This window comes from Cryptomeria japonica, chromosome 9 (genome assembly GCF_030272615.1).
Source record: "Cryptomeria japonica chromosome 9, Sugi_1.0, whole genome shotgun sequence".
NCBI classification, from domain to species: Eukaryota; Viridiplantae; Streptophyta; class Pinopsida; order Cupressales; family Cupressaceae; genus Cryptomeria; species Cryptomeria japonica.
In genome coordinates this window covers 98,826,899-98,850,989 of record NC_081413.1, presented here as the reverse complement: position 1 = coordinate 98,850,989, position 24,091 = coordinate 98,826,899, and the positions used below count along the sequence as shown (strand labels likewise).

Here is a 24,091-nt window from a genome sequence, read left to right as displayed (position 1 = left end):
GTCTCTTCTTTTGTTGCTATTTAACTTAAGCAAGGAGTTGATTAAAGAATTATCAAGGAGATTCTCATCAGAGTAAGCTGGACGATATTAGCTTTGGTATAAATTGTTCTATTTGGTTGTGGCAATTTTAGAGAGTGCCCTGCTTCATAAAGAATTGCATTCCTTTCACATACCAAGCAAATTGTTTATGATAAATAATTCTTAAAACTGTGTGGTGCACATTTTCAAATAATTTCCTTTTGTAATTTCCACAATGTAATGGAAAGTCTGAGAAGCTGTTGTGTTGCAATTCGTCAATGTCAAGTCAAATGCTATCTGTGAGTGAAAAATGTGATAATGAGGGAGATGAACATGGCTGAATATTTCCAGCAAGCAAAAGTAGATTTTATTTGATTTGTTCTTATATTTGCATTCCAGGGCGCTATTTACTGAGAGATTTTTACTTTGGAAAGTGTTTCCTATTTCTTGCTTGAGGTGGATATTACAATTTTCTGTCTTCCGTTCTTCACCTGCATCAAAAGAGCATTCCCAAGAGGACACAAATAATATTCAACTTAATATTGTGAGACATCTTGTTCAAATATGGGCCAAAAGGGACTTTATTCAATCGACTTCCATGGAACAACAGTCATGTATCCTTTTGGTGAATTGCTAAACGTCGTGAGTTCTAAGATGCATTCCTACATTTCTATGTCATATTAATTCATGAGAATTCAGTTTTCTTTTACCTCGCACAGATATTACAGCAGCAATAGGTATGTCACTGCAGAAAATGACCAAAAAAGAACTGGAATCATCTGGAGAGCTGTTGCATTCACTTCTTCAAGGAGTTAGTTGTATGGTTGCTTGTACACATGAAGCAAGATTAGACAATTTCAGATATTTCTTTCCTGAGGTTCACATATGTGAAAATGATACCTGCTAACCTTGTACATGGATACTGCATGCAGGCAGGCTAGAAAGCCCAATTTCTCCAGTGCGTAGGATGGCAAGTTGTGTGGCTTTGGTTTTTTCTCAAGTTATTGATGCAAAGAACCCTCTCTTTCTGGATGATGAAAACTGTGCAGAAGAGATTCTTGATTGGGAATTTGGAGCAGCTGGAACAAGAAAAAAGAGGGCAAATATTGCTGTTCATCCTCCAGTTGGTGAGGACAATAATGCTAAGATACCTATCCTGGAGTATCAAAATGCTGGTGTTCATAATGGCAATGATAACAAGAAGATAACCAGCTTGAGTGAGGACAATAGAGGAACAAACTCCTTGGATATCAAAAGTAATAGAAGGAAATCTAATGAACTTAAGGTGGATGACCCTGATGAAGTTATTGACCTAGCGACCTTAAACAGACAAGACTGGACTGATGAAGATGACAATGAAAGTGTGGAGTCCGAAAATCAGAGTGAATCTTCTCTACAGCCTTATGATATGTCAGATGATGAATCTGACTTGAAAAGAGAAACACTCCCCTCACATTTAAGTGAATGTGTGGCTTCATTGAGGAAGACAGACAACCCAGATGCTGTGAGTCATTTTACTTTTTGAAGACCGAATCTTTTACAATTTTATTCGAAGAAAGGAATCTTTCTGTTTAGTTTTATTCCCATTCAGAATAGAGTAAATACAAAATTTTAGGTTTTATATTCTATCTTATTTTCTGAAGAACACTTTAAGCTCTTTTGGGTGATCTAGAAGATCAACTGCAGTGGCTGTTCTTATACCTCAGATTTATTTTATTTCTCATGTTTTGACAAGGAGAGTACTATTTTAGTCTGATTAGCTATTAAACTAGCTAAATCTGAAATTTCAGGTTGAGGGAGCACTTGAGGTCATTGAAAAGCTTGTAAGAGCAGTTCCAGATGAACTTAGCATTGTTGCGGTTGACCTTGTTAGAGCACTTGTCCATGTTCGATGTAGTGATGTAACTGTTGAGGGAGAAGAGGAATCTGCAGAAGGAAAAAGACATTGCTCTCTTGTTGCATTGCTGGTATCATGTCCGTTAAGCTCTGTGGAGGTCATTACAAAGGAACTGTACTCACCAAATGTTGATGTCAGTCAACGGCTTTTGATACTTGATGTCATGGCAGATGCAGCACAGGAGCTTTCTAACAGTAGAGATCTTAAAAGAGAAAATTTAAGTGAGGGGGGCAGCTTATCTACAATTACCGAGCTGCCCACTAAATCTGGCAGCAACCCATGGTACTTACCTAGTAGTAAAATATCACCACCTGGGGCTGGTCCTTGGAGGAAAGTTTCTGATTCAAAAGGAATGCTAAGTTGGTCTAGTCGTTACGAGAGAGAGCTTCCATCAATATCTGGAAAGAAAAAATTTGGGAAATCTAGGATATGGGGTCACCATTCCATGCAACTTAGGGAGAGGCAACTTCAGAAGTCTGAAACATGGTCAATAAACAGATTCCCTTCCTATGCTGCAGCTTTCATGCTTCCAGTCATGAGTGGATATGATAAGAAGCGACATGGTGTTGATCTCCTTGGAAGAGACTTTGTGGTTCTTGGAAAACTGATATACATGCTTGGAGTTTGTATGGAGTGTGTGGCATTGCATCCAGAAGCATCAGTATTGGCTCCCGTTCTTCTGGATATGCTGAGTTCTCGGTAGGGATTACATTGTTTTGGATTTTCTATAAATTTAATAATTATAATGCTCTTTGTGATGAATATTGTGTTAATTGGTTGCTTGCATGTGCAGGGAGATTTCTAATCACCCAGAAGCATATGTTAGAAGATCGGCTCTTTTTGCAGCCTCTCGCATATTGATATCTCTCCATCCATCATTTATAGCAGCATCTTTAAGTGGAGGTGATGCTCAAATTGCAAAAGGGCTGGAATGGATTCGCAATTGGGCTCTTCGTGTTGCTGAAGTTGATTCCGACTTTGAGTGTTCTGCGGTATGTACCATTACTAAGTTCAGTATACTGTTTTTGAATTATTAGTTAGTCTTTTCTAAATAATTTTTGTATAAGTTACACCTTATATTTCATGACAATCTTTGCCTAGTTCACTTTCTGTTGATTGACAAACTGAAAGAAAATGTTTTAATGATTTTAAATAGTACATAACTGTATAAAGGAGGACTTTCATTACTAATGGCATGTATTGAAATATAAACTTTTTTGAATCGCATGGCCTTTAGCATTTATTATCTTAATCCTTTGAGAAATAAAGCGACTGAGAATAATACCTATTAAATATGTACTCTGTATTTACTGTTTTATATCTTTTGGGATGACAACCGAAAAAAAACTCCAGAACAGTGAGCTGCATGCAAAATCATATTTGATGTCATCCATATTCAAATGGCGATGATACGTTCAATAATAACCTTGGTATTCAATATCTATAGGCATGCTCAATTTAGGTTTGACAATATCATGCTATAATAAGTGGTGCATGTATATTCTATCAATTGCTGTTATTCCTGTACATTGCTGTGATATTGTATTATTCAATTCTGCTGTTTTGCTATATTGTAGTTTCCTAACAAAGTTGTAAAAGAACATGTTAGGTCATATACATCTTTGCAAACCTAGCTTTCCTATTCAAACTGTAAAATAAGTATAACATGTTAGATCCTTTGCATGTTTACAAACCCACATGTTTGGGTTGGGGCTGACACTTGTTAAAGTGGCCTTTGTGTTGATGTTTACAAATGCATATATGTCTGTTGGGGTTTGTAAACATGTATATGACCTTGTGGGTGCATAACTAATCCTGGGTACATAACTAGCAGCAAGGAAAAATAACAGAGTACAGAAGAACAGTATTCTAGTCTAATTCAGTTTCATTTATTATAAACAACAGTTTTAAAAGTAATGATATCAGTTTTCCACAATCCATAATGCTGCTGTGCGCTATTTCTGGATCTTGAATGTGTGTTTTTTTAATGCAATTAAAAAACACACATTAAAAAACACACAATCAAGATGCAGAAAAAGCACACAGCAGTTTTGTAAGTGTTAATGCTTCGAGCAGTGTCTGTTTTGGTTATAGTTTCAGTTTGCAGTTAGGATTATTTGTTTGAGTAGAGTTTGCTTACCATGGTTTGAAAGTTAACATGGTATTTGTTGATCTTAAGGTTTGCACGTATGAAAGAACAACCTTATGGGAAGTTTAATGAATGGGGACACACGTTGCACTTTATAAACGACCTCCAAGCTTTTAGAAGCCGGCTCTTCATATATTGGGGGGTGGGGGGGTGAAAAGGGATAGAAATAAAAATTAATTCAGAACAATCTAACCTTAAGGCGATATGTCAAAAATGTTTGAAAATTAATTAGAAGATGAGAAATATGATATCTCAACAAATAAACACATAACGCCACTATCTCTTGATATTTGCAAAGAGAGCAAAGCATATAAGGTCAAGCAGACAAGATACAATATTCAGATCCTTTCATGAGATGCATCTATTAAGGCTTGAGCAAAATACTCACTTCTCAACAGCTTCAGTATATCTAATTGACCTTTTAGTTCATCAAATAGCATGATATGATATCAAATCAAAACATCACAAATTACCAAAGGAGTTTAACTACACATGATTTAGAAATTTACGCAATTGAATTGGGATCATAAGAGCTAGAAATTAAGACCATGTGTTATACTCATTGTGACACAGAATATTAAATCATTCATTAATGAAATCTAACATAGTAAAGGCGAACTTGGCACAATCTGATATGTTTTATTCATTTATTCATGAACTTAAGATTAAAGTTCTGAGTAAAACAACAAAGTCCCCATAGAATTGATAAAATTGATGAACCCCCTACAAATTAAAACCTGTAGGCTTATATAGATTAGAAGCACTAACTGCAATCAATGAGTGTAACAAGAAAACATTAGCATATTAGCCACATGTATTAATCATCATGGCGTCTATTGCAACGGTTTGAGCTCATGATTGAACGCCATCATTAGTTTCTCCTTCAGGCAAGAAAAAGTGCCACCTGGTTGTCCATCACTTTCAGTTGTAACTGTTTGAATGCAAATCCTCATTTTGCGAGCAAACCTTCCCTTTCAACACCTGTCACAGCTGAACCGATATCGTGAAAAGCTTTTTGCTTGTTTCTGAAAATGTTTCATAATCTTCGTGTGCGTTGTTGATTCCTTTTAGCTTTCATCGCCTTCGAAACGTGCCACTTCGTTGGCTTTTCTCGAGACTTCAACTTTCTACTCATTCAGAATTCTGCGGATTTGCCACGTGGCATATTTCAATAGAGACTTTGGAAGCAAGAACCTATTCCAGATGAAAATGTGCGAAGGTGATAAATGGCGGCTCCGTGCGCCTTCAAAGAGGGAAGGGACTGCAGACCTTCCAAAATTCCGCCCTACTGCCCAGTGTCCTCGAAGCACGAGTTGCCAATCACTTCAAAAATAAAATAAAGCACAAGGACAGTAGAAATAAAAGGGAGGCTGGTCAACTCTTAGAATCAATAGATAAAATTATAGAATGACCTGCAACCACTGTAGATGAGTCTATAGATTTGGCGACTTTCTAGGGCTCCCTGCTTGTGGGCAGAAAAACTCAAGATCTCTGGTTCTGCACCAAAACTGCAAAAATGGGAGGAAGAGAAAGCTTATAATTTTTGAAACACAGACTGCAATGGTGCCCAGTCTTCATCAGGTGGCTGATGAAATAGTTACAAAGATTCATAAGCTTGATTAAGATCAATCATCTCTTGAAAGGAGATGCTTGTTAAAGAAAGAAGTGAAGCTTCCAAGCAAAAGTTTAGTTGAGCGAGGGGGTGCAATATCTGCTCAATTTCTGCCATAGTGGGTTTGGAACTTAGCGCTTGCAAGTATGATTGATCTTGTTGCCTTTGATCCAGCAACTGCCTTATCTGTTCTTCATTCAACATTGTCCAATTGGAGAGAAAAGGAGAAGTGAGCCCAAACTGGACTAACTGCTGAATACAACTTCTCATATGAGCCAGAGAGAGCTCAAGGGTTTTAAGCAGTGTTACCCGGGGATGCGTTTCCGGCATAATTTGACCCATCCCGGAAACGGGGACGTCCCGGAAACTCGAAAACCTGTACTCTGGCTGTCCCATAAAATTAATGATTGAATTTTCATTATTTGTTTGACTTCCACTCTCATGCAAACTCTGAATTTAATTTTTTTAACACAAATGTCATATGTTAAGGTTTTATAGTGTCTATAAGCATGCTTTATCCATGTTTTTATACGAATATTTCAAATTTCCCTATATATTTTAAATTTTCCCTATTTTTTATATAGCTGTCCCCACTGCCGTCCCCTGCTGTCCCCTACTCTGGGAAAAAAAAATCTGTCCCGGAAACCCATTTCCCCGTCCCCTCGTCCCGGAAACTCGGGGTAGCATAGGTTTTAAGACATTCTTTTCTCTTGAGAGTGGATGCATTGCATTCAATGTATTCATTGGACTTCCTTGCAACTAACCTTTTATCACTAATGCTAGTTGCAACCTGTTGACGTGTTTTTTTATGACAACGTCGAACACAGAATAAAGTTGCCTAATGGTCACTTCACTCTCTCTTGATCAAAGTATGATTGCATGCTAAGATTGCAAAAAGTTCAAACAATCGACTCCAAGGTTCCTTTATGCTACGGACGTGACTTAGTTGGCTGATGTGATTGTTGGTAATCCAAGGGGCCTTTCACTTCTCTGTTTTGGCTGGAATTCCATCATCTGATATGGCAATTCTGCGATGCTTCCGCTTCGAATGGACTAAAATGAATTGAAAGTAAAAGGGAAAGGGTTTAGAAGGATCTAAATCTACTCCTAAGGGCAGTGATAACAATGAATAGTGCTTTGGTGGACAAATTCCAAATAAACCAAGCTCTGCTTCGCCAAGATCAACTACAACTCCGCAAGAACCGGTGCAATCTTTTGGGGATGCTAGAGGATTTTCAAAACGAGAAAGTACATTTGAATACCCAAAAACGACGCAATCCAAATGACTATCCACAATCGAACTTAGCACAAATTTAGGGGGGCTCAGACTAATTTTACACTGCAACTTACAATCAACAAGATGCAAAAAGTATGAACCATGGAAATTCATCAGACACCATTACATTCTCCATTGAAATCAAAGCACTTTACTATTTCTAATCTAAGTGAGGAAGGTGAAACCATGCAAGCTTTGAAAAAATAATTTAAGTGGACACCATCAGAGAACAATGTTTCACTGTTATTATCTCAAAACATTGCAACAATTTCATACAAGTTTCCCTCCCTTTTACAAATGAGGGGGTCAACCCTTTATATAGGCCTCAAGCCATGATTACATGCAAAACCCTAATTAGGGTTTGCCCTAAAGATTCTCCACTCAAGATGCAACAAGGTGGGAATCTCCAATTAATAACCCATCATGCCCATATACAATTAATTCCATCCCATTACAATTAATTACATTCCAAAAGTGCCCACTATGCAATGAATGTACCCTCATGCAAAAATCACCCGTGATGCCATAAATGCACCATCATCTTCTGAATGTGACGGTTGCATGCAAAAGGAATATGTCATAATGCCATAAATGTGACGGCTGCATGCAGAGAGATGCTTCATTAATTCAACGTCCGTTGACTCGGCTGCCACTTGGCGAGAAAACTTTGGAGAGAGAACTTCAGGAGAGAAGAATCTGATCCATGAAGAATTTTTCTTTAAGTTTCTCGAACTCTCCTTGCTCTGGAGGAGATTTTAAACAATTCTCCACCATCTCCTATTTTTTAGGAATTTCCACAATTTTAGGGTTTTGGTCCAGGAGAGAGAGAATTCTCTCACGTATCCATATCTTCAAAAAATTCTAAATTTGGAGTTCATTTGAGCCCTAAAAATGGATTTTTCAAAATTTTCCCTTGGGGGAAATTTCTTGTTCAGTTCATCCCTGATTCCTTCCTTGCCTTAGAAATTTTATCTTCAATTCATCCTTGGGTGTGATTTGTTGTGGAGGAATTATCCTTTGGAAAGGAATTTGTTCCTTACCCTAAGGAAGGAAATTCTTCATGCCTTAGCCAATTTTCATGATTTCCAAGAACTATGTCCTGAAGGAAGAAATTTCAAACACTTAGTCATTTTTTTACCTTTCCTGGAATTCTGTCCTGAAGGAAGGAATTTCCGACACAATGCCAATTTTTTTCACTTTCTTGGAATTTTTCTTCTTGGGCGAAATTTTGACTTGGTGGAGGATTCAATGAAATTTGTGAATCCTCCATGCCTCCTTCATTTTGTACACTATCAAACACAAAATAAAATACCCAAGGGTACCTTATCCTTTCTTGAGTAAAGCCTCTGATTGCTGAAGATTTCGCGAAAAAGGATCAATCAGGATGACTCCAAGGTTCTTCGATGTAGGATCTCTACGTGTGGATAAGCACCAGTGGTCGTTGTAAATGCTATTTCTTCAAGGGGCCTTACGTTTTCGAATTGCAGGAACAGAAATTTCCTAAAACTAACAAGTTCTTTAAAAAAAAAGGATCAAAAGATGGGTTTGCAAGAGATGAATTCTAATCTAATCCTAAGAATGACTCAATGTAGGCAAGACTTGGTAAAATTCTACTAATTTCAGTATTGCCAAGGAATTACAACTCTACTGGAATTGATGCGATCTTCTAAGGTGACTAGTGATTTTTCAAACCATCAAGAGTTATAGACACTACCATGAAGGTACATATCAATAGTTCAATAATGATTGAAGGTTCAAGCAATATGGATATTTCCAGTTGACCACACAAGGCGTCCTTACAATCAATAAGAAGCTAGTGGTTTGGAACGTGAATCTCACCAAAGATCAAGCCCAACACTTAGTCCTTCAAACTAAAATGCTACTTCGACCGAGAATGATTCAAGAAGGTAAACAACCATGAAAATAGCCACAAGAATTGCAATAAAACACCATAACTTCAATATTTTATTGATCTCAAAGCCAAAATAGACAACAATTGCTTGAAATTCTTTCTTCAATGCTCAATCTTGCTACAAAATAACTTTCTTCTCTTCAAAAGCTCTAATCTTCTAATTTCTAACTGCTTCTCTCTAATATCTAATTATCTAATGACAAAATGAAAATGAGTGAGGGTATATATAGCATCCTCAATTACAATGAACGACCCAGATCAAAAGAAGATCAACGGTTGAGATTTTGACACCTAAACCCTAATTAGGGTTTGTTACAAAAAGTTCCCCTTTTAGTTGAACATTATTAAATGCATAGCCAAATATTTAATTGGCACAAAAATCGAGGGAACATAGACCAATGATAATTAAGATGCCACATCATTTATAACAACCTCTCTTCTAGAACCTTATTCCCTTTCCAATGCTCTTTCTTAGCATATGCAATGAATCTGGACACAATTCCTTCAATTTCAGCAATAGGAATTTCGGGAAGATTCCTCATGCGTTCCTCCAAGTGGATAACCTGATCAAAGGCCTTGAGAAGAGCCGCATCCCATCCAGGTTCGAGTTCTTTGATTTTCTCAATCAGGAGCATAGTAGTGAACATTAGATCTCGTTGTTCATCTGTGATGACATTCTCATCTTTGCAAAAGATGACCTTGACTCTTTCTTCCAACTCTTGAAGGTCTACATCTGTCTCAACTTCGATCCTCCTGCCAAGAATGGTACATAACACCTCAAACACCTTGTCCTGAATTGGATGGATGACGCCCTCAACTTGATTGCATTTGGTGTTGATGTCCTCGAAAAGAACCTCCTTCATTTGAAGTAGAGTTGACCACTGAAGTAAATTATGAGCTCCTCCATCCATTATTTTTTCTTGTGCTAGGATCTTCCTTGATGTTTGCCTGATTACTTGCAGAACATGGATGATAACATCTCTAGTGTGAGCGAAAGCGGCTACCGTTATCATCAGGTTGTGGACGATCTCAAGGACTTGAATAGCTCGGTGGATTGTCTGCATCATTCTTGTTGCAAATTCAACTGCTACTGTGTGGGATTTGTCAATCCAAGAGCTCATAAGCTGAACCAAGCTCTTGACTCTTTCTGCCTCGCCAACTGATTCAAGGGGAAGTGCTTGCACAGGAGACACTGCTGGATCCTGACGTCCCAAGGGCTGATTGAGATGGCTAAAGTAGCCTCTCCAAGCACCTCTCTCTCTCTCAAGCTTTCTATTCTTTTCCATTTCTTCCTTAAGCTTGTCTTTAAGTACTTCAAATGACTCGGTTGCCTCATCCAGTGCCTACTCAACAGTGAGTGGACCAAGCTCAAATGTTTCTACATCGTACTCTTCTGCGAGAATTTCACCTTCATACTTGTCCACTATTGGTGTAGCTATCTGCAACTTCCTGGACCCTGTCTCATCTCTGATCATCTTGGACATCTTGGTGGCCTTCTTCTTCTCCGTTACTTCCTGAGAATTTCCCACAAGGCTCTCTAAGTCAATTACATTATCTTCATCCTCAATCACAATCACCCTTGTCAGTCTCTCCTTCAACCAATCTGGAATGGCAGATCTCGTCTCTCTAACTTGTATTTCTGTAGGCAATGGTTCGTCTTCTCGGAGAGGAGATGTCACTTCATCATCATTCTTGTCTTCATGTAGCTCATTGGCTTGGGGAGATCGACTTGACGAATGCTGAGGGGCCTTCCCTTTTTCAGGTTTATCATTTTGTACCATTGACTCCATAGATTCATCAACCTCAGGTATCTTCTTCTCTTGTCTTTCAACTTGACTTGTCCTTTCTTCATGTCGAGAAGATGTGCCTGATGAGCGATCTCTATTGGCCTCTTGCTTCTTCTTGGAGGGTTCCCTTTTCTCGGGTCTTTCTTTCCTCTTTGCGCCTCTAGGATGAGAATTGTCTTCACTTGCGCTTGCTCCTCCTTCTTCTGGTCTTTCCTCCAAAGTAAAAGTCATTGGTACGTTATGTTCTCTTAACTTTTGATGTTGTACATCTACCCATCTGCGAGTACATGACAAAACTGGGGCCATCAAAGCTCTCAAGTCTGAAATCTCAGGCTTGTCCCAATCTATCTTCACTGCTTTGTCTTCTCTGTCATAGGATGACTGGAGATGTCTGCCACTGTCCTGAGCTTGATCGGCCACTCTATAGACTTTGCATTTCCTGATGAAATCTAAAGGTAATCTGGAATGCATCTTTCTTTTCACTTCTAAATCACTTGAGAGATTCATCCAAAAGTCTTCTACCTGAAATTCGTGCTTGTACTTCCTACCATATGTCTCTTCTATATACCCATAAGGATCAAAATTCTCCCTTAAGGCAAAGAACATGAATGAATATGAGGCCAACTCCCTCTCTGCATCATCCAAGGCTAGAGCATTAGGACATACCTCAACTGAATTCCCCAATATGATGGGCACGGGAATTCCATTTCTATGCCTGTGTCTGAATGCCTTCGCATAGTCTGCGAACTGCCTAGTCACCTCGAGTAGCACTATCCTGTCTGTCGGATACCTCGGCAACATGTAGGGAGGTGAAGGACACCCATGAACTCTGATATAAGTAAACTTTTGAAATTGGATGAACCAAGCACCATACCTCTTTACAAGCTCTTGCGCATCCAGAGATAGTCGATTGTGAATCCCACCTTGCAATATCCTGGTGATGTTCATCGTGAAGGTATCATTGACTAACTTGTAGTTACTCCCAGGTGGATGATGCAAATGAACATAAGAATCACAAACTCTCACTTCTCTGGGTCCTCCTTCGATCACTCCTCTGTGAGGTAGTCTTGCATATTCGAAACTCCTGATCAAGGCATATGTGACGTATGAGCTCATGTGAAATGACTTGGTAGGCTTTAGTCTTCTTAACTGCACGTCCAAGCAATGGCTAATAATTCTAGCCCAATGAATTGTTCCTTTTCCTTGAACTATCACTTGGATGAAGTAGAACATCCACTTCTCAAAGTAGAAGGCCTGAGGAGCCCCTGTAACTCGATTGAGCAAAGTTATCAAATCTCTGTACTCCTCCTGGAAGTCGATCCTATGTGGTGTGTTGGGAATCTTGCTCAGGCGAGGATGACTTTTGAGTAACCAATTTTTATTGATGATGCTCAAGCAAGTGTCTGGATCATCTTCATACATTGACCTGGCTCCTTCTAGGCTTTTGTAAATCATATCTTTATGCTCTGGAAGATGGAGAGCTTCACTTATAGCCTCCTCCGAAAGGTACGCCAAAGTGTTCCCTTCCTTGGATACGATTGATCTTGACTGTGGGTCATAATGGCGAGCACATTCGATCATCAGCTCATGGCACTGGACTGCTGGAGGGAAACCAACCGCCTTGATGATGCCACTTTCAATTATTCTCTTTGCAATAGGTGATGGCTTTCCAATGTAAGGGACCTCTCGAAACTTCTTCACACTGAAGTTTCCCAAGTTGGTATCTCCAATGTTGCTCCACTTGGACACGATCTTGGTCTCCAATTCTTCATTCCTCTGATCTTCCTTCATGAGAGCTGGACGACTAGTAGATGCTCCTGCCTTTGGGGTCGCCATCTTGACACCTACACAACATTTCATAATGAGTAATATATTTTGCAACGTAGAAATATAGAGTAGAAAGGAAGATTTAAGATTTTAATTAGGAAACTTTATGATAAATCTTGAGTTATCATTTCCTAATTAACTACGCAATTTTCAAAACTTAAAGTTCAAAATTCAAAACTTCAACATTGGGACTAGGATGATCTCGCCATACCTCCAATTGAGAATTAATTCTAAAAAATGATGCAAAAATAAGGTGAATTTTGGCCAGGCAAAATGTAGATCGAAGTCCCTCCTTTAGCAAGGAGCCTCCTTTAGTCTTCACAAGCATCAACTCCACCACCTGTAGTCTTCAACACTTGAGATAAATTCGCTCTAAGTAGACCAGCTTTCGCACCTTCTTCTTGCTCCTCAAATCGCACTTGAAGTAATGAATGAATGATTGATTAAAATTGCTCAAAACACCCCTATTATATAGGGCGTTCACCACTTCACCTCCCCATAGGCCGACTTGGCAAAATAGGCCAAAAAATAAATAAATTTGCAAAAAAAAGAGAGGCCGACTTAATAAAATAATAAAAATAATACCTCAAGCACTCCATTTTCAATTTAATTTAATAAAAAATTAATTTTAAATGCCTTAATAATAAAAAATTCGATTTTTTGAGGCTCAAAATTAATTTATTAAATGCCATGCGCCTTTATTAAATGCCAATTTAATTAATTTTTTCAAATATTTCGAAGTTGGTAATTTTGGCATCTAATGCGATTTGGAGGATATTAACGTTGAAATAATGTAAAAATAAATGAATGCCAATGACTTCGCTCTAGTCCCTTGGAGAGGGACAGGAGTGCTTTTCTCAATCTAGGCTTTGCATTCCTCATTTTCACGTTCAAAACTTCATCTAGGCATTTTAAAATGGCATTTTTGATTGGAGTCTTGAGTTTAATTCATTTGATCTCTAGGAGGAACGTGCCTTAGGACATTTTCGCCCTAGACCCTGGGTGAGGGACAGGAGCGCCTTTTCACTTTTGTCCTCAATCCTTCATCTTTTAATCGCCAATTTTGGTTGTGGAGTAAGCAATGATCTCTTTTGCTTGTTCCATGCATGCTTAACTTGTTTTTTGCAAGGCAAAATTGATTTTCCAAAGATTTTCGCCCTAGTCCCTTGGAGAGGGACAGGAGCACTTTTTGTATTTTAGGCTAGGATTCTCAAATTTTGAAGTCAAATCTTTGTTCATCATGCTTTAGAAGATCCTTCCCATCTCGCACAACCTTGCCTTAGCATAATCTCGGAGGGAAATTGTTGATTTCATAAAAATCGCCCTGGTCCTTCAGTGAGGGACAGGAGCGCTTTTGAGTCCTTGTGCAAATTCTTGATTGTTTCGATCCTCAAATTACCCTCCAGGCGTAGAATATCACATTTCATTCCTTCTTGAGCCTTGGAAACAAAAATAGCATCTCAAAATATAAGGTAAATGGGCATATTTGGAAATTTTACCCTGGTCGCTTGGAGAGGGACAGGAGCGCCTTTGCCATTTGCCATCAAAATTTGCAAATCTTGCATCTCAATTCCACCTCGAAGCATTTTAAACATTATTTCAAACTTGCGCCTTGGCCTAGATTTGTCCAAATTTGGAGAGAAAAGCTAGATAATATGTTTTTCGCCCTAGTCCCTTGGTGAGGGATAGGAGCGCTTTTTGCAATTTCAAGCTTATCCATCCTTTGCTAGCTTTCCAAATTATCTTCAATGGGCTAATCATGTCTTCTTCCATTCATTTCAATCACAAACTTGCCTTGGCTTTGCAAGAAATTTACACTTTTTGGAAAATCGCTCTGGACCCTTGGAGAGGGACAGGAGCGCCTTTTATTTCATGGAATATTTCCTTGTCTTTTAAACCCTCAATCGCATCTAAGGCATAAAACATCATTCGTCCTTCCCATCCAAGTCAAGTTTTGCCATAAAATCTCAAACAAAGAGGAGAAACTTGAAAAAATCGCCATGGTCCTTCAGTGAGGGACAGGAGCGCCTATTGTCACTTGGGTTGATTTACTCCTTTGTGGACCACTTAAATTATATTCAATGGACAAAACATGCTTCCCTTGACCTCTTCAAATCGTAAAATTGTCTTGATCCTGCAAGAACAGTGCAAATTTGAAAATCAAGCTCCTGTCCTTCAGTGAGGGACAGGAGCGCTTTTTGCCCTCTAGGCCAAAATGCTTCATCTTTCATCATGAAATGCCTTGGCTAAGGAAGATATCATCTTGTTACACGCCATGAATAAGAGTTAATGTCCAAAAAAAGGTCTAAAATTGTGCACATAAAGAAAATCGCTCTGGTCCTTCAGTGAGGGACAGGAGCGCTTTTGACCTTCTAGGCAAAAACTCCATCATTTCATTGTTTTTAATCAAGTCAGGATGCTTTATCATGTTCATTTCGTCGTCCGCCATGCCTTTGATGTTTCAATTTGACCAAACAAGTCCAGGAATGACTCAAATAAGTCTTTTCGCCCTGGTCCTTCAGTGAGGGACAGGAGCACTTTTGATGATTCAAACAAAATCCTTCACCTTTCCAAGCTAAAACCTCTTCAGGTGGGTGGAGAAAATCACTTGTTTTCCATTCATATCCAACACTCGGCCTATTTTCACTGCAAGATGAGGGAATTCAAAATTTCGCCCTGGACCCTGGGTGAGGGACAGGAGCGATTTTTCCCTTTAACCTTCAAAATTCACCATTTTCATGCCTTAAACATCTTCAGAAACATCAAGTCACGTTCGATCATCACTCCAGGAGACCCTGCACAAAACAAAATAGAAAAGTCAGTGACAAATATGCATTAAATAACATTTTCGCCCTGGTCCCTGGGTGAGGGACAGGAGCGCCTTTGTCCTTTCTGGCTAAAATATTCAAAATTCAAGTCTCCAAACATTTCACAAGGCAGAGTTAGGTCATCTTCAAGGCCAGGAATCAGTTAGCAAGCCCTCACAAAACAAGAAATTGTACTTAGAATGAAATTCACCCTGGGCCTCCAGTGAAGGACAGGGGCGATTTCTTTGATTCAGGTATCATCTTGCCTCCAAAATTTGATCAAAATTTACCTAAGCAAGAATACACAATTTCATCTTCAAAATGCTAACACTTAGACAAATTTTGATTTTACCCCAAAAAATTCCTGAATCTAGACCTAACCTGAGACCTATCTGACCTCTTGACAGACTCACCTGATTTCAATAATCAATCCTCGGAAGGACGCTTAATAACTTTCAAAAATTTGACTGGACTCAGCTTGAATAATGTCCAAAAGAAACCCCTAAGGTTTAGCCCTAGCCCAGACAGACAACTCACTCACTCAAAACCCTAAAAGCAGAGAGAAGAATAGGCAAAACAAAAGCGAAAAAGAGGGGGTCCCCATTTTAATGGGGCGATGTGTGAAATGGTCACAACAAGCAGCCAAAACGAGCTATATCCATCATAAAGTCACAAGTTCGCGTAGGAACTTTGGAATCACTTTTATGAACTTTTGCAATCTTAGCATAGAAGGCGATTTTGCTCAAGAGAGGATAAAGTGTCTTTGGCATTTTTATTCTGTGTTGGTGTGGTCATAAAACACCCATCAACAGGACCCTCTAGTATTTGTAAGTGGACGTGATCTCCAAATCCGCCTCTTTGTAAAAGAATTGGAATCTAGAAAGAAGACATTTGGAGATGTTGAAAATTATGACCTTAGTTTTACTAATAAGGTTAACCACAAGTTGGTGATGTTAACAAAAGAGAGCAAGGACATCAAGTTGCAGTTGTAACCTTTTGGAAGAATGAGAGGAGAACAACATCATTAGCAAAAATTAGAATATCAATAACCACCTCATGTAAATTGCATCTATCATTGTATGTAGCCAAAGAAACTCCTCAAATTTGTTAATGTGGATGCTAAAGAGGCTTGAAAAGAGAATACCCTTGTTTAACCCCAATGCTAGCCTCACAAAGTCAGAGTGACTATGAGAAGTATGAGGTTGTCCAATAATTGTCTTCTAAAGTCTCCATGCAATGGCAGTGAGAGAATTGGAAATATTGACCTCGTGCAACTGTTGAAACAACAGAATATTGTGGAATAGCAATTACAAGCTCTCTCATAGCTGAGAGTGTAAAGGTGTGGTCAATGGACTGATAATATTGTGGAATAGCAATTAAACAACAATGAAACAACAAAATATTGTGGAATAGCAATTACAAGCTCTCTCATAGCTGAGAGTGTGAAGGTGTGGTCAATGGACTGATAATCTCCCTTTAAGCTGGCTTGTTCATGAGCTTGAAGCTTACCTTTACTCGGTACTTGAAAAATTGGGCAAGCGCTATGCATTTGACAAGCACACTGAGATTGCCTGACCTACTAGTGAGCATAGCTCGAGAGATTCTTGATCTAATTTATTCAAATGTATTGAGATCTATGTTAGCAGCTTCAGTGGTAGGAAACATTTTTTACGTTTCATTCACTGACTATTTTTCAAGGAAAACTTCGATTTACTTAAATGGAGATCAAAGATGAGGCCTTTGGGAAATTTAAAGAGTTTAAATCTCCTGTGGAGAATTAGACAAGTAAGAAGATTGAGGTTTTGAGGTTCGTTAGTGGAGGTGAGCATATCTCCAAGGAATTTGATGCCTTTTGTAAAGATGCAGGGATCAAGAGGGAACTAACTGTGCCTTACAACCATCAGCAGAATAGGGTTGCAGAGAGGAAGAAGAAGTCCATTATAGAGACAACAAGGCTGTGATTGATGAATTAGATTTTTCATTTACACGTGTTTCTTGCAGGAGAGACATGCAATTGTGTTGTGTACATGTTAAACAAGTATCCACTCAAGATTTTAAATGACAAGACTCTAGAGGAAGTTTTCACTGGAGAGCAATTGATCTTTTTTTTCATTTTTAGGCCTTTGGGAGTCTTGTTTGCATATATTTTCCATATGGATGTGTCTTGTTGGAAATTCCAGTTGTCCCTATATTGTGGATGTTTTGGGAGTACAGGGATGGCTAGGAAATGTCCTAAGAGCTGCTAGGAAATAAAAATTGCATAAAAATGGCTAGGAAACTTAACAAAATTGTAAGGAATAGCAGGGGGTAGTTGGTCATCCTTGGGATAAGTTGACATCCCAGGGATAACCAGTCATCCCCTGTGGCCCAGCCAAGGAAAATTCTTACCAAAAGAAAAAGAAAAGAAAAAGTCAGTTTGCTTGAGAATTTTGGGTTCATGTTCTTGGGAATAGCATTTTGACATTTATAACCACTGCCATAATCTTTCTGCTCTTGAGAGTGGTGGTTAGGTCTGTAAAACAACGTAGAAGTTTTGATCTTACAACATGTCAGAAATTTTGAAAAAGTGTATCAATTTATACCATCATGTGGAAAAATCACCAATTTTTGGAAAGAGGGTGTGAATTTACGTTACAACGTCCTAATTCTCCTATAAATAGCATCAAATCTTCTGAAAGGAGGCCTACACCATGCTTTGACTCCAAGAGTAAGGTAATATTGGTTCGTGCCATGATATTGCACATGGAGTACCTGAACTACAAGGCCATGGAGATTTGAAACCACCAAGGTCATTGCCTTGAGTTGAAGATCACATGGTAATGGAGGCTCTGACGAGCTTGGCTTCATGGATCTTTTTTTTCTTGCAGCAGTATGTGGACTTGGAGTCTGCATTACTGCAATAGACAGCATGGGGCAGATTAGGATCTCTCTAGGAAACTCACAATCCAATGTGGACTGCTTTGTGTCACTCTTCAGCATATGGAATTGTTTAGGGAGGTTTGGATTAGGCTGGATCTCAGATATATCACTGAAAAAGTACTCTATCCCAAGGCTATTTTTGCTTTGTATTTCATGCATTGGGCACAAGACCATGAATCTATAATGTACATGATGATTACCTTATATTTTATATGAATAATTTAAATTTCCTATATTTTAAAAATTCTCCCTATTAATTTAATTGCTGTCCCCTGCCATACCCTGAAAAAAGGTCCTCCATCCCAGCTCTCCCAGAAATGTGTTCTACTATCTCCTGCTGCTCTGTCCTGGATTTTTCGTAGAACATGAATTTACATCATTTCTAGAGGAGAAAAGAACAAAAGCTGAATCCTCCACCCCAAAGTGGTGTCTTTGTGGCATACAATGAGTCTTCCAAGGTTTATAAGATCTATGTTTAGTCATAACAAAAGATAGATGTTAGCCGAGATGTGAAATTTCATGAAGATGTTTGCTCCTCTTAAGCTTTAGGAGTCTCCCATGGAGGTTGATGAACGTGAATAAGTTGCCGTTTAAAGTTTCTGCAAAATACAGCAGTACCAACTCCAGATCAACAAAGTTCTAGTAGATAGCAAATTCCTTAGTGCTAGCTAAATAAAAGGCACAAGAATAAATAGCACATATAACTTTAAATAGAGTCATCTACTGAAGTAGTTTCCAAGTTATATTGTTTTGATGTCGTCCATCATTAATGCAACTGCTTCTAGTTTTCAAGAGGCAAATTTAAGGCAAGTGTGGTGAGATGCTATGACAGAGGAGTATAACTCCATTATATTGATTGATGTTTAGGAGATGTTCCAAGACTAGTTGGAAAGTCAATAATTAATTGTTGTACAAGGTGAAGCATGCAGCATATGGGGGCTGAAGCTATTCTAGCTCCGAAACAGACCTTTCATACAACGTGATAGTGTCGTGTTAGTCAATCGCAGCCGTTTATTGCAAAATTGACGGTGTAAAAAGCACGACTAACACGCATGTTAGTCAATCCGTACTGCCGTTTTGGAGCCAGAATAGACGCGTCCGCATATGGGAGTATAGAAAAGTACAAGACCAATTTTGTTGCACTCTCAAAAAGAGGAAGTTGATTATTGTGAGACTTCTTCTCTAGTTCCATCTTCTTTTGGTTGGTCTTTATATCAGATGCAAATAAAGACAACAATTTTAAATGGCAATATAGAGGAAGCCACGCATATAAATCTGCCCAGAAGGTTTGGAGATGCATGAGTAAGAGACCCATTCATACAGGTTGAAGCAGGCATTGTATGGCTGAAGCAAACATCATTTGCTTGGTACTCATGAAATGATGAGTACTTGTTATAGTTGGGCTTCACCAAACTTGTTGCAAATCTTAAACTTTATTATTCATTTGATAAATCTGATAAATTTCCTGGGACCCACAGGGAACCCGGCCAACTGGGAAGGACCCAGATGGAACCCAGGTCGAACCCAGGAGGGCCCGGGTGAACCTAGGAGGACCTGCGTGAACCCAGGCCTGTGGGTTCCCAAAAACGGGGCCCACGGGTAAAAAGAAACAATAAAAAACAATAAAAAAAGACTTGAAACTTGAATATTATCTTTTTTGCAAATTATCTTTTTTGAATAAAAAACAACAAAAATGTAAAAACAATAAAAAACTTGAATAAAAAACAAGAAAAAAAGAGTTCAATCAGTTGAAACTTGAATATTATCTTTTTGGCAAATTATGAATATGATATTAGACTTTAGTTAATAGTTTACTGATTACATTTGCAATATATGAATATTTATTGGCATTAGCAATTATGGATTTATGATTTATGATTTATGATTTATGTATGGAAAGTCACATTGCATATTTTATTTTTGTATGGATTGTATATATTCAACATATATATAATATATGTGTATATATATATAATTACTCTCTCTCTCTCTCTCTCTCTCTCTCTCTCTCTCTCTCTCTCTCTCTCTATATATATATATATATATATATATATATATATATACTAAGTCACAGGATACGGCGATTTTCATGGATGAGTTTCGAATTTAATCGAATTTAAAAAAAAATCGAATTTCCTCTATAAAGCACTGCTATCCGCCTCTAAACACAACTCAGCTGGTCGTGGGTATTCTTTGTATATGCTTTGTATCTATTGGGTCATGGGTGTCTGCAACTGCTGGGTCGCCCTCGGATTTTCTCCAATAAGGGTCGCTATTCTGATAATTTATTAGAAGTATACATATATTTAAAAATAAACAAAATTATAGAAGGCGAATTTTATCCGAATTTTTTTTCGAATTTTTCCCTTGTCAAATTTCATCCGAATTTCATGGCTGTCGAATGCGAGTTCAAATTTGAACCTTGTGACATAGTATATATATGTACGGACGAACCCGTACCTGTACCCAAGATTTTTTTTTTTCTTTTCCGAATCCGCGAATCCGTACCTGAATCCGAACCCAAACCGGTAACTTAGGTTTTAGTCTTGTATGTGGATCACTTGATCTTTACAAGAAGCAGTGAGAAACTCATAGCATGGTGTAAGGAGGAGTTGGCATTTGAAATCAAGTCTTGAGATGTACTACTTGTTTTGGTCTTGAGGTGTGGTAGGGTACAAGAGAAGTCTTCCTAAGTCAAGGGAAGTACACTCAAGATTCTAAATAAAATTTATTTTTAGATGATAAATTGTAAACCATACTCTCATTTCTCCTCACCCTCTCTATCTATATGCAATGACATCACCTTTAGATTAAAAAATAACAGTTTCTTCACCTTTTTTCTAGTTTTTTCTACATTTTTTGGATTCCTGATTTCTCGACTAAGTCCTGTTTTTTTTTTCAAAATCTTTTGGTTCACTGGTTTATTACTTTTTCCTATTATGATTGGTATTGGTTTTACCTAAAGTTTCTGAAATAGATTTTTCAACTTTGTGATGGTATCTAAAGAATTGTGTTTTTGCAGATGGCTACGGCATGTGTAGAACTTCATTCAGAGATGGCTTTTCAAACCTTCAGGTCAATGAAATCTATAGATGAATCTATGGTTGGTCGTGGTAATATATCTAATAATGTACCAAAACACTCTGTCATACTGCCAGGATTTAAAATATCCAATCAAATGTGACACTATTGAACATGCTTTGATTTGCAATCTACAATATGATTCTAATATTTACTCATATGTGTCTTCATGGGAGTTTCAATTAGCAGCATTTGCAAATTTATTCATGTGAGTCACATCATTTGTTCTTTGCACGAATCGCCAAATTTGTACATGTACAATTGTTCGGAGCAATTTAAATTTTTCTGACATGCTACTTGCAGTTTGGTCTGCAGCATATTACAATATTTTCAATATTTGGTCGCATTGAACTTCTAGTGCTGCAGTATAGGAGATTTTGCTATTCGGAATTATAATGTAAAGCTCATTTTGCACAAAATTATTGATTGTGTATATAATTCAATGCTTATACATTTGTCATTTGTGCATTTTACTCTTTTGCTGTTGATTTTATTTTCCAATCGAGAGTACTAGCCAAAAAGTGATGCTAATTTTCTCAAGAAGCCAATGATTTGGATTCTGTCTTAAATGAGCAGGGTGACAAATGTTGTGCCGCCCATTGGCTCTGCCATTTTAAAGGTGCCTAATTTATTCTCGGTAAATTGCACTTATGTTTTTGCAAAGATGGTTTATATTATTGCACATATATCTATAGTGCAGAGTCAAGACGATGATAACTTGGTCATCCAACTAAGTGTTCTTGAATTAGGTGAAAATAGGGCCCTCATTTTTCATGATGTATCCTTTTTAGCTAGAGGCCTCCTTTTATTGCATACCGTTGACACTTCATTGAGATAGAAAAAATCAGAGCTTACTTTAATTACAGCATGACACCTCTTTATCCTCAGCTTTTTGGCTCATTTGTATGCAAATATTGCCATGTAGATAGGTTCTGTGCTAATCCTGCAATGAGAGGAGACATTGTAAAATTCAATTATAATGGCCATTTTGTGCAGTACTTATAGTTATACTTCCTATTCTCCATTCCTGGATGCATCTGGCATAGATTGTGATCAGTACTTATTGTGGACGTACACAGTCTATATGACGATTGTTGCTGCTTATGAAATTTCCCATCAATTTTGTGTTTCATCTTTTTTTCTCTCCATTAACTTCTTGTGCGTCCAGGTTTTCTGCATTGTCATAATGACTTTTGAGATGAGCACAGCAGCGTGCCTTTCTTGAGTTAGCTTGGGCACCACTAGAGAATTTGCCTTTTAGGACTTCTCGTGGGTCTAATGGCTAATTTTTCACATTTTTTTGGGATATTTGGTCCTTATTTTTTGATTAGTGATTACTTATTGGCTGATTTATTAAATTCTCAAAGTTGTGGAAATATGAGGCTAAGTTTTCACGTATCTGAACTTGAGGTATTTGGATTGGAGGATAAAATTTCCAACTTCATGGTAGTTTCATTCAGAGATCACAGCTGTGTGGAAGGCTGGAGTTTTTCTTAAGTTCCAGTTTGGTGATTGCAGATGTCACTGAGTTTATGAATTTCATGTTTGTTATTAAATTTGTGATAATTTTATAGTTTCATATTATTGTTCGGTGGTAAATCATCTATTATTATAGGCCATACCATTTGGTAGCAACCATGCTCTTTTATACTATTAAATATATATTGAAAGGAAGCTATTGAGGGTTTTGAATGTTAATTATTGAAGAGATTTTGGGTGCCATACATTTATATTGCTTATTTTGACATTGGTCATACTCTCCATTATCCTACTATGCCTTCCTCAATTTTCATTGCTGTAGAATATAATTGTTAAATGTTGTTATACTTTAGCTAGTCTTGTTTGCAGCTTGGGAGAAATATGGAACCTTGTTGTACACGTTCAAAGGAAGTTTACTAAACTTGGGTGTTGTAAAAAGGGAGGGCAGGGTAGTGTTCGGAATCCAACTAGTAGCTACCATGCTCGTTATGCTTGCTGTACAACTTGGGTAGCTGTTGAGAATATTTTAATATAACATTTGGGAATTGGCCGTACTATTTGAAAAGAGTTGACTGCAAAATATCAATACCATCAAATCTTCACTTCTACTGAAATACGCTTATTCTATGTCGTTGTATGTCCAAACTCAAGAAAATGGCTCCAATCATTGGTCATGTAAGTTGTCCGAACATTATTTGTGATATATTAACATTCAAAAGTTTGAATATTAACAAATATTAGCAACATTTGTATTAGCATTCTTGCATTTCATATACATTTTGTAACTGTTTTGGAAAGCTTGTCGCTAGAACAAGTTTTTCATCATTTTTAGATGTTCTAATTGCAATTTAAGTTGTGTGGCTTGCTACTATAATGAATATTAAATCATTAGTTATTTGATCTGTGATAAGTTTTGTTGGATTTTGCCAAGATCAAGAGCACAATGAAAAGCATAAAAGAGACAATAGAATGACAAGAACAAACTGTATTCTCATCAATATACAAAATGATCAACTGGATTAACCAATACAATGAATAGAGGCTTGCTTATATAGGCAAGGCCATATGGATGTATGAGCACACAAATATGACATGTGGCTCAATGAGAAACAAGGGTAGGTAGGAGATACTAAGGGTAGGTAGGAGAAATAATATAATATTCCACAAGAGGTGGATGACCCACGGAATGTGGAGTGTAACAACAAAATAAGACCACAAAAGGTGGAATTTATCCTACAAGCTCTATCCCTTAGTGCACACTTCCCTAAGTGTCTCAATTCCAAAATACGATGAGATGCATTATCCTAAGTTAACTTAAGTAAGTGTA

General features: G+C 37.8%; 1 protein-coding gene across 11 annotated transcripts in view; it reads left to right on the top strand.

Annotated features, from left to right (window-relative positions):
- The window catches only part of LOC131072990 (uncharacterized), a 90,125-nt gene extending 68,391 nt beyond the window's left edge, over window positions 1-21,734 (top strand). For all 11 annotated transcript variants that reach the window (XM_058009322.2, XM_058009320.2, XM_058009323.2 and 8 more), the window contains 6 exons: window positions 418-632; window positions 738-836; window positions 951-1,522; window positions 1,809-2,614; window positions 2,709-2,907; window positions 21,227-21,734. In XM_058009322.2, the coding sequence (XP_057865305.2) occupies window positions 418-632; window positions 738-836; window positions 951-1,522; window positions 1,809-2,614; window positions 2,709-2,907; window positions 21,227-21,388 (2,053 nt within the window). In that variant the 3' untranslated portion in view covers window positions 21,389-21,734. The remainder of the gene's footprint in view (window positions 1-417; window positions 633-737; window positions 837-950; window positions 1,523-1,808; window positions 2,615-2,708; window positions 2,908-21,226) is intronic.
- Window positions 21,735-24,091: the final 2,357 nt, after the last annotated feature.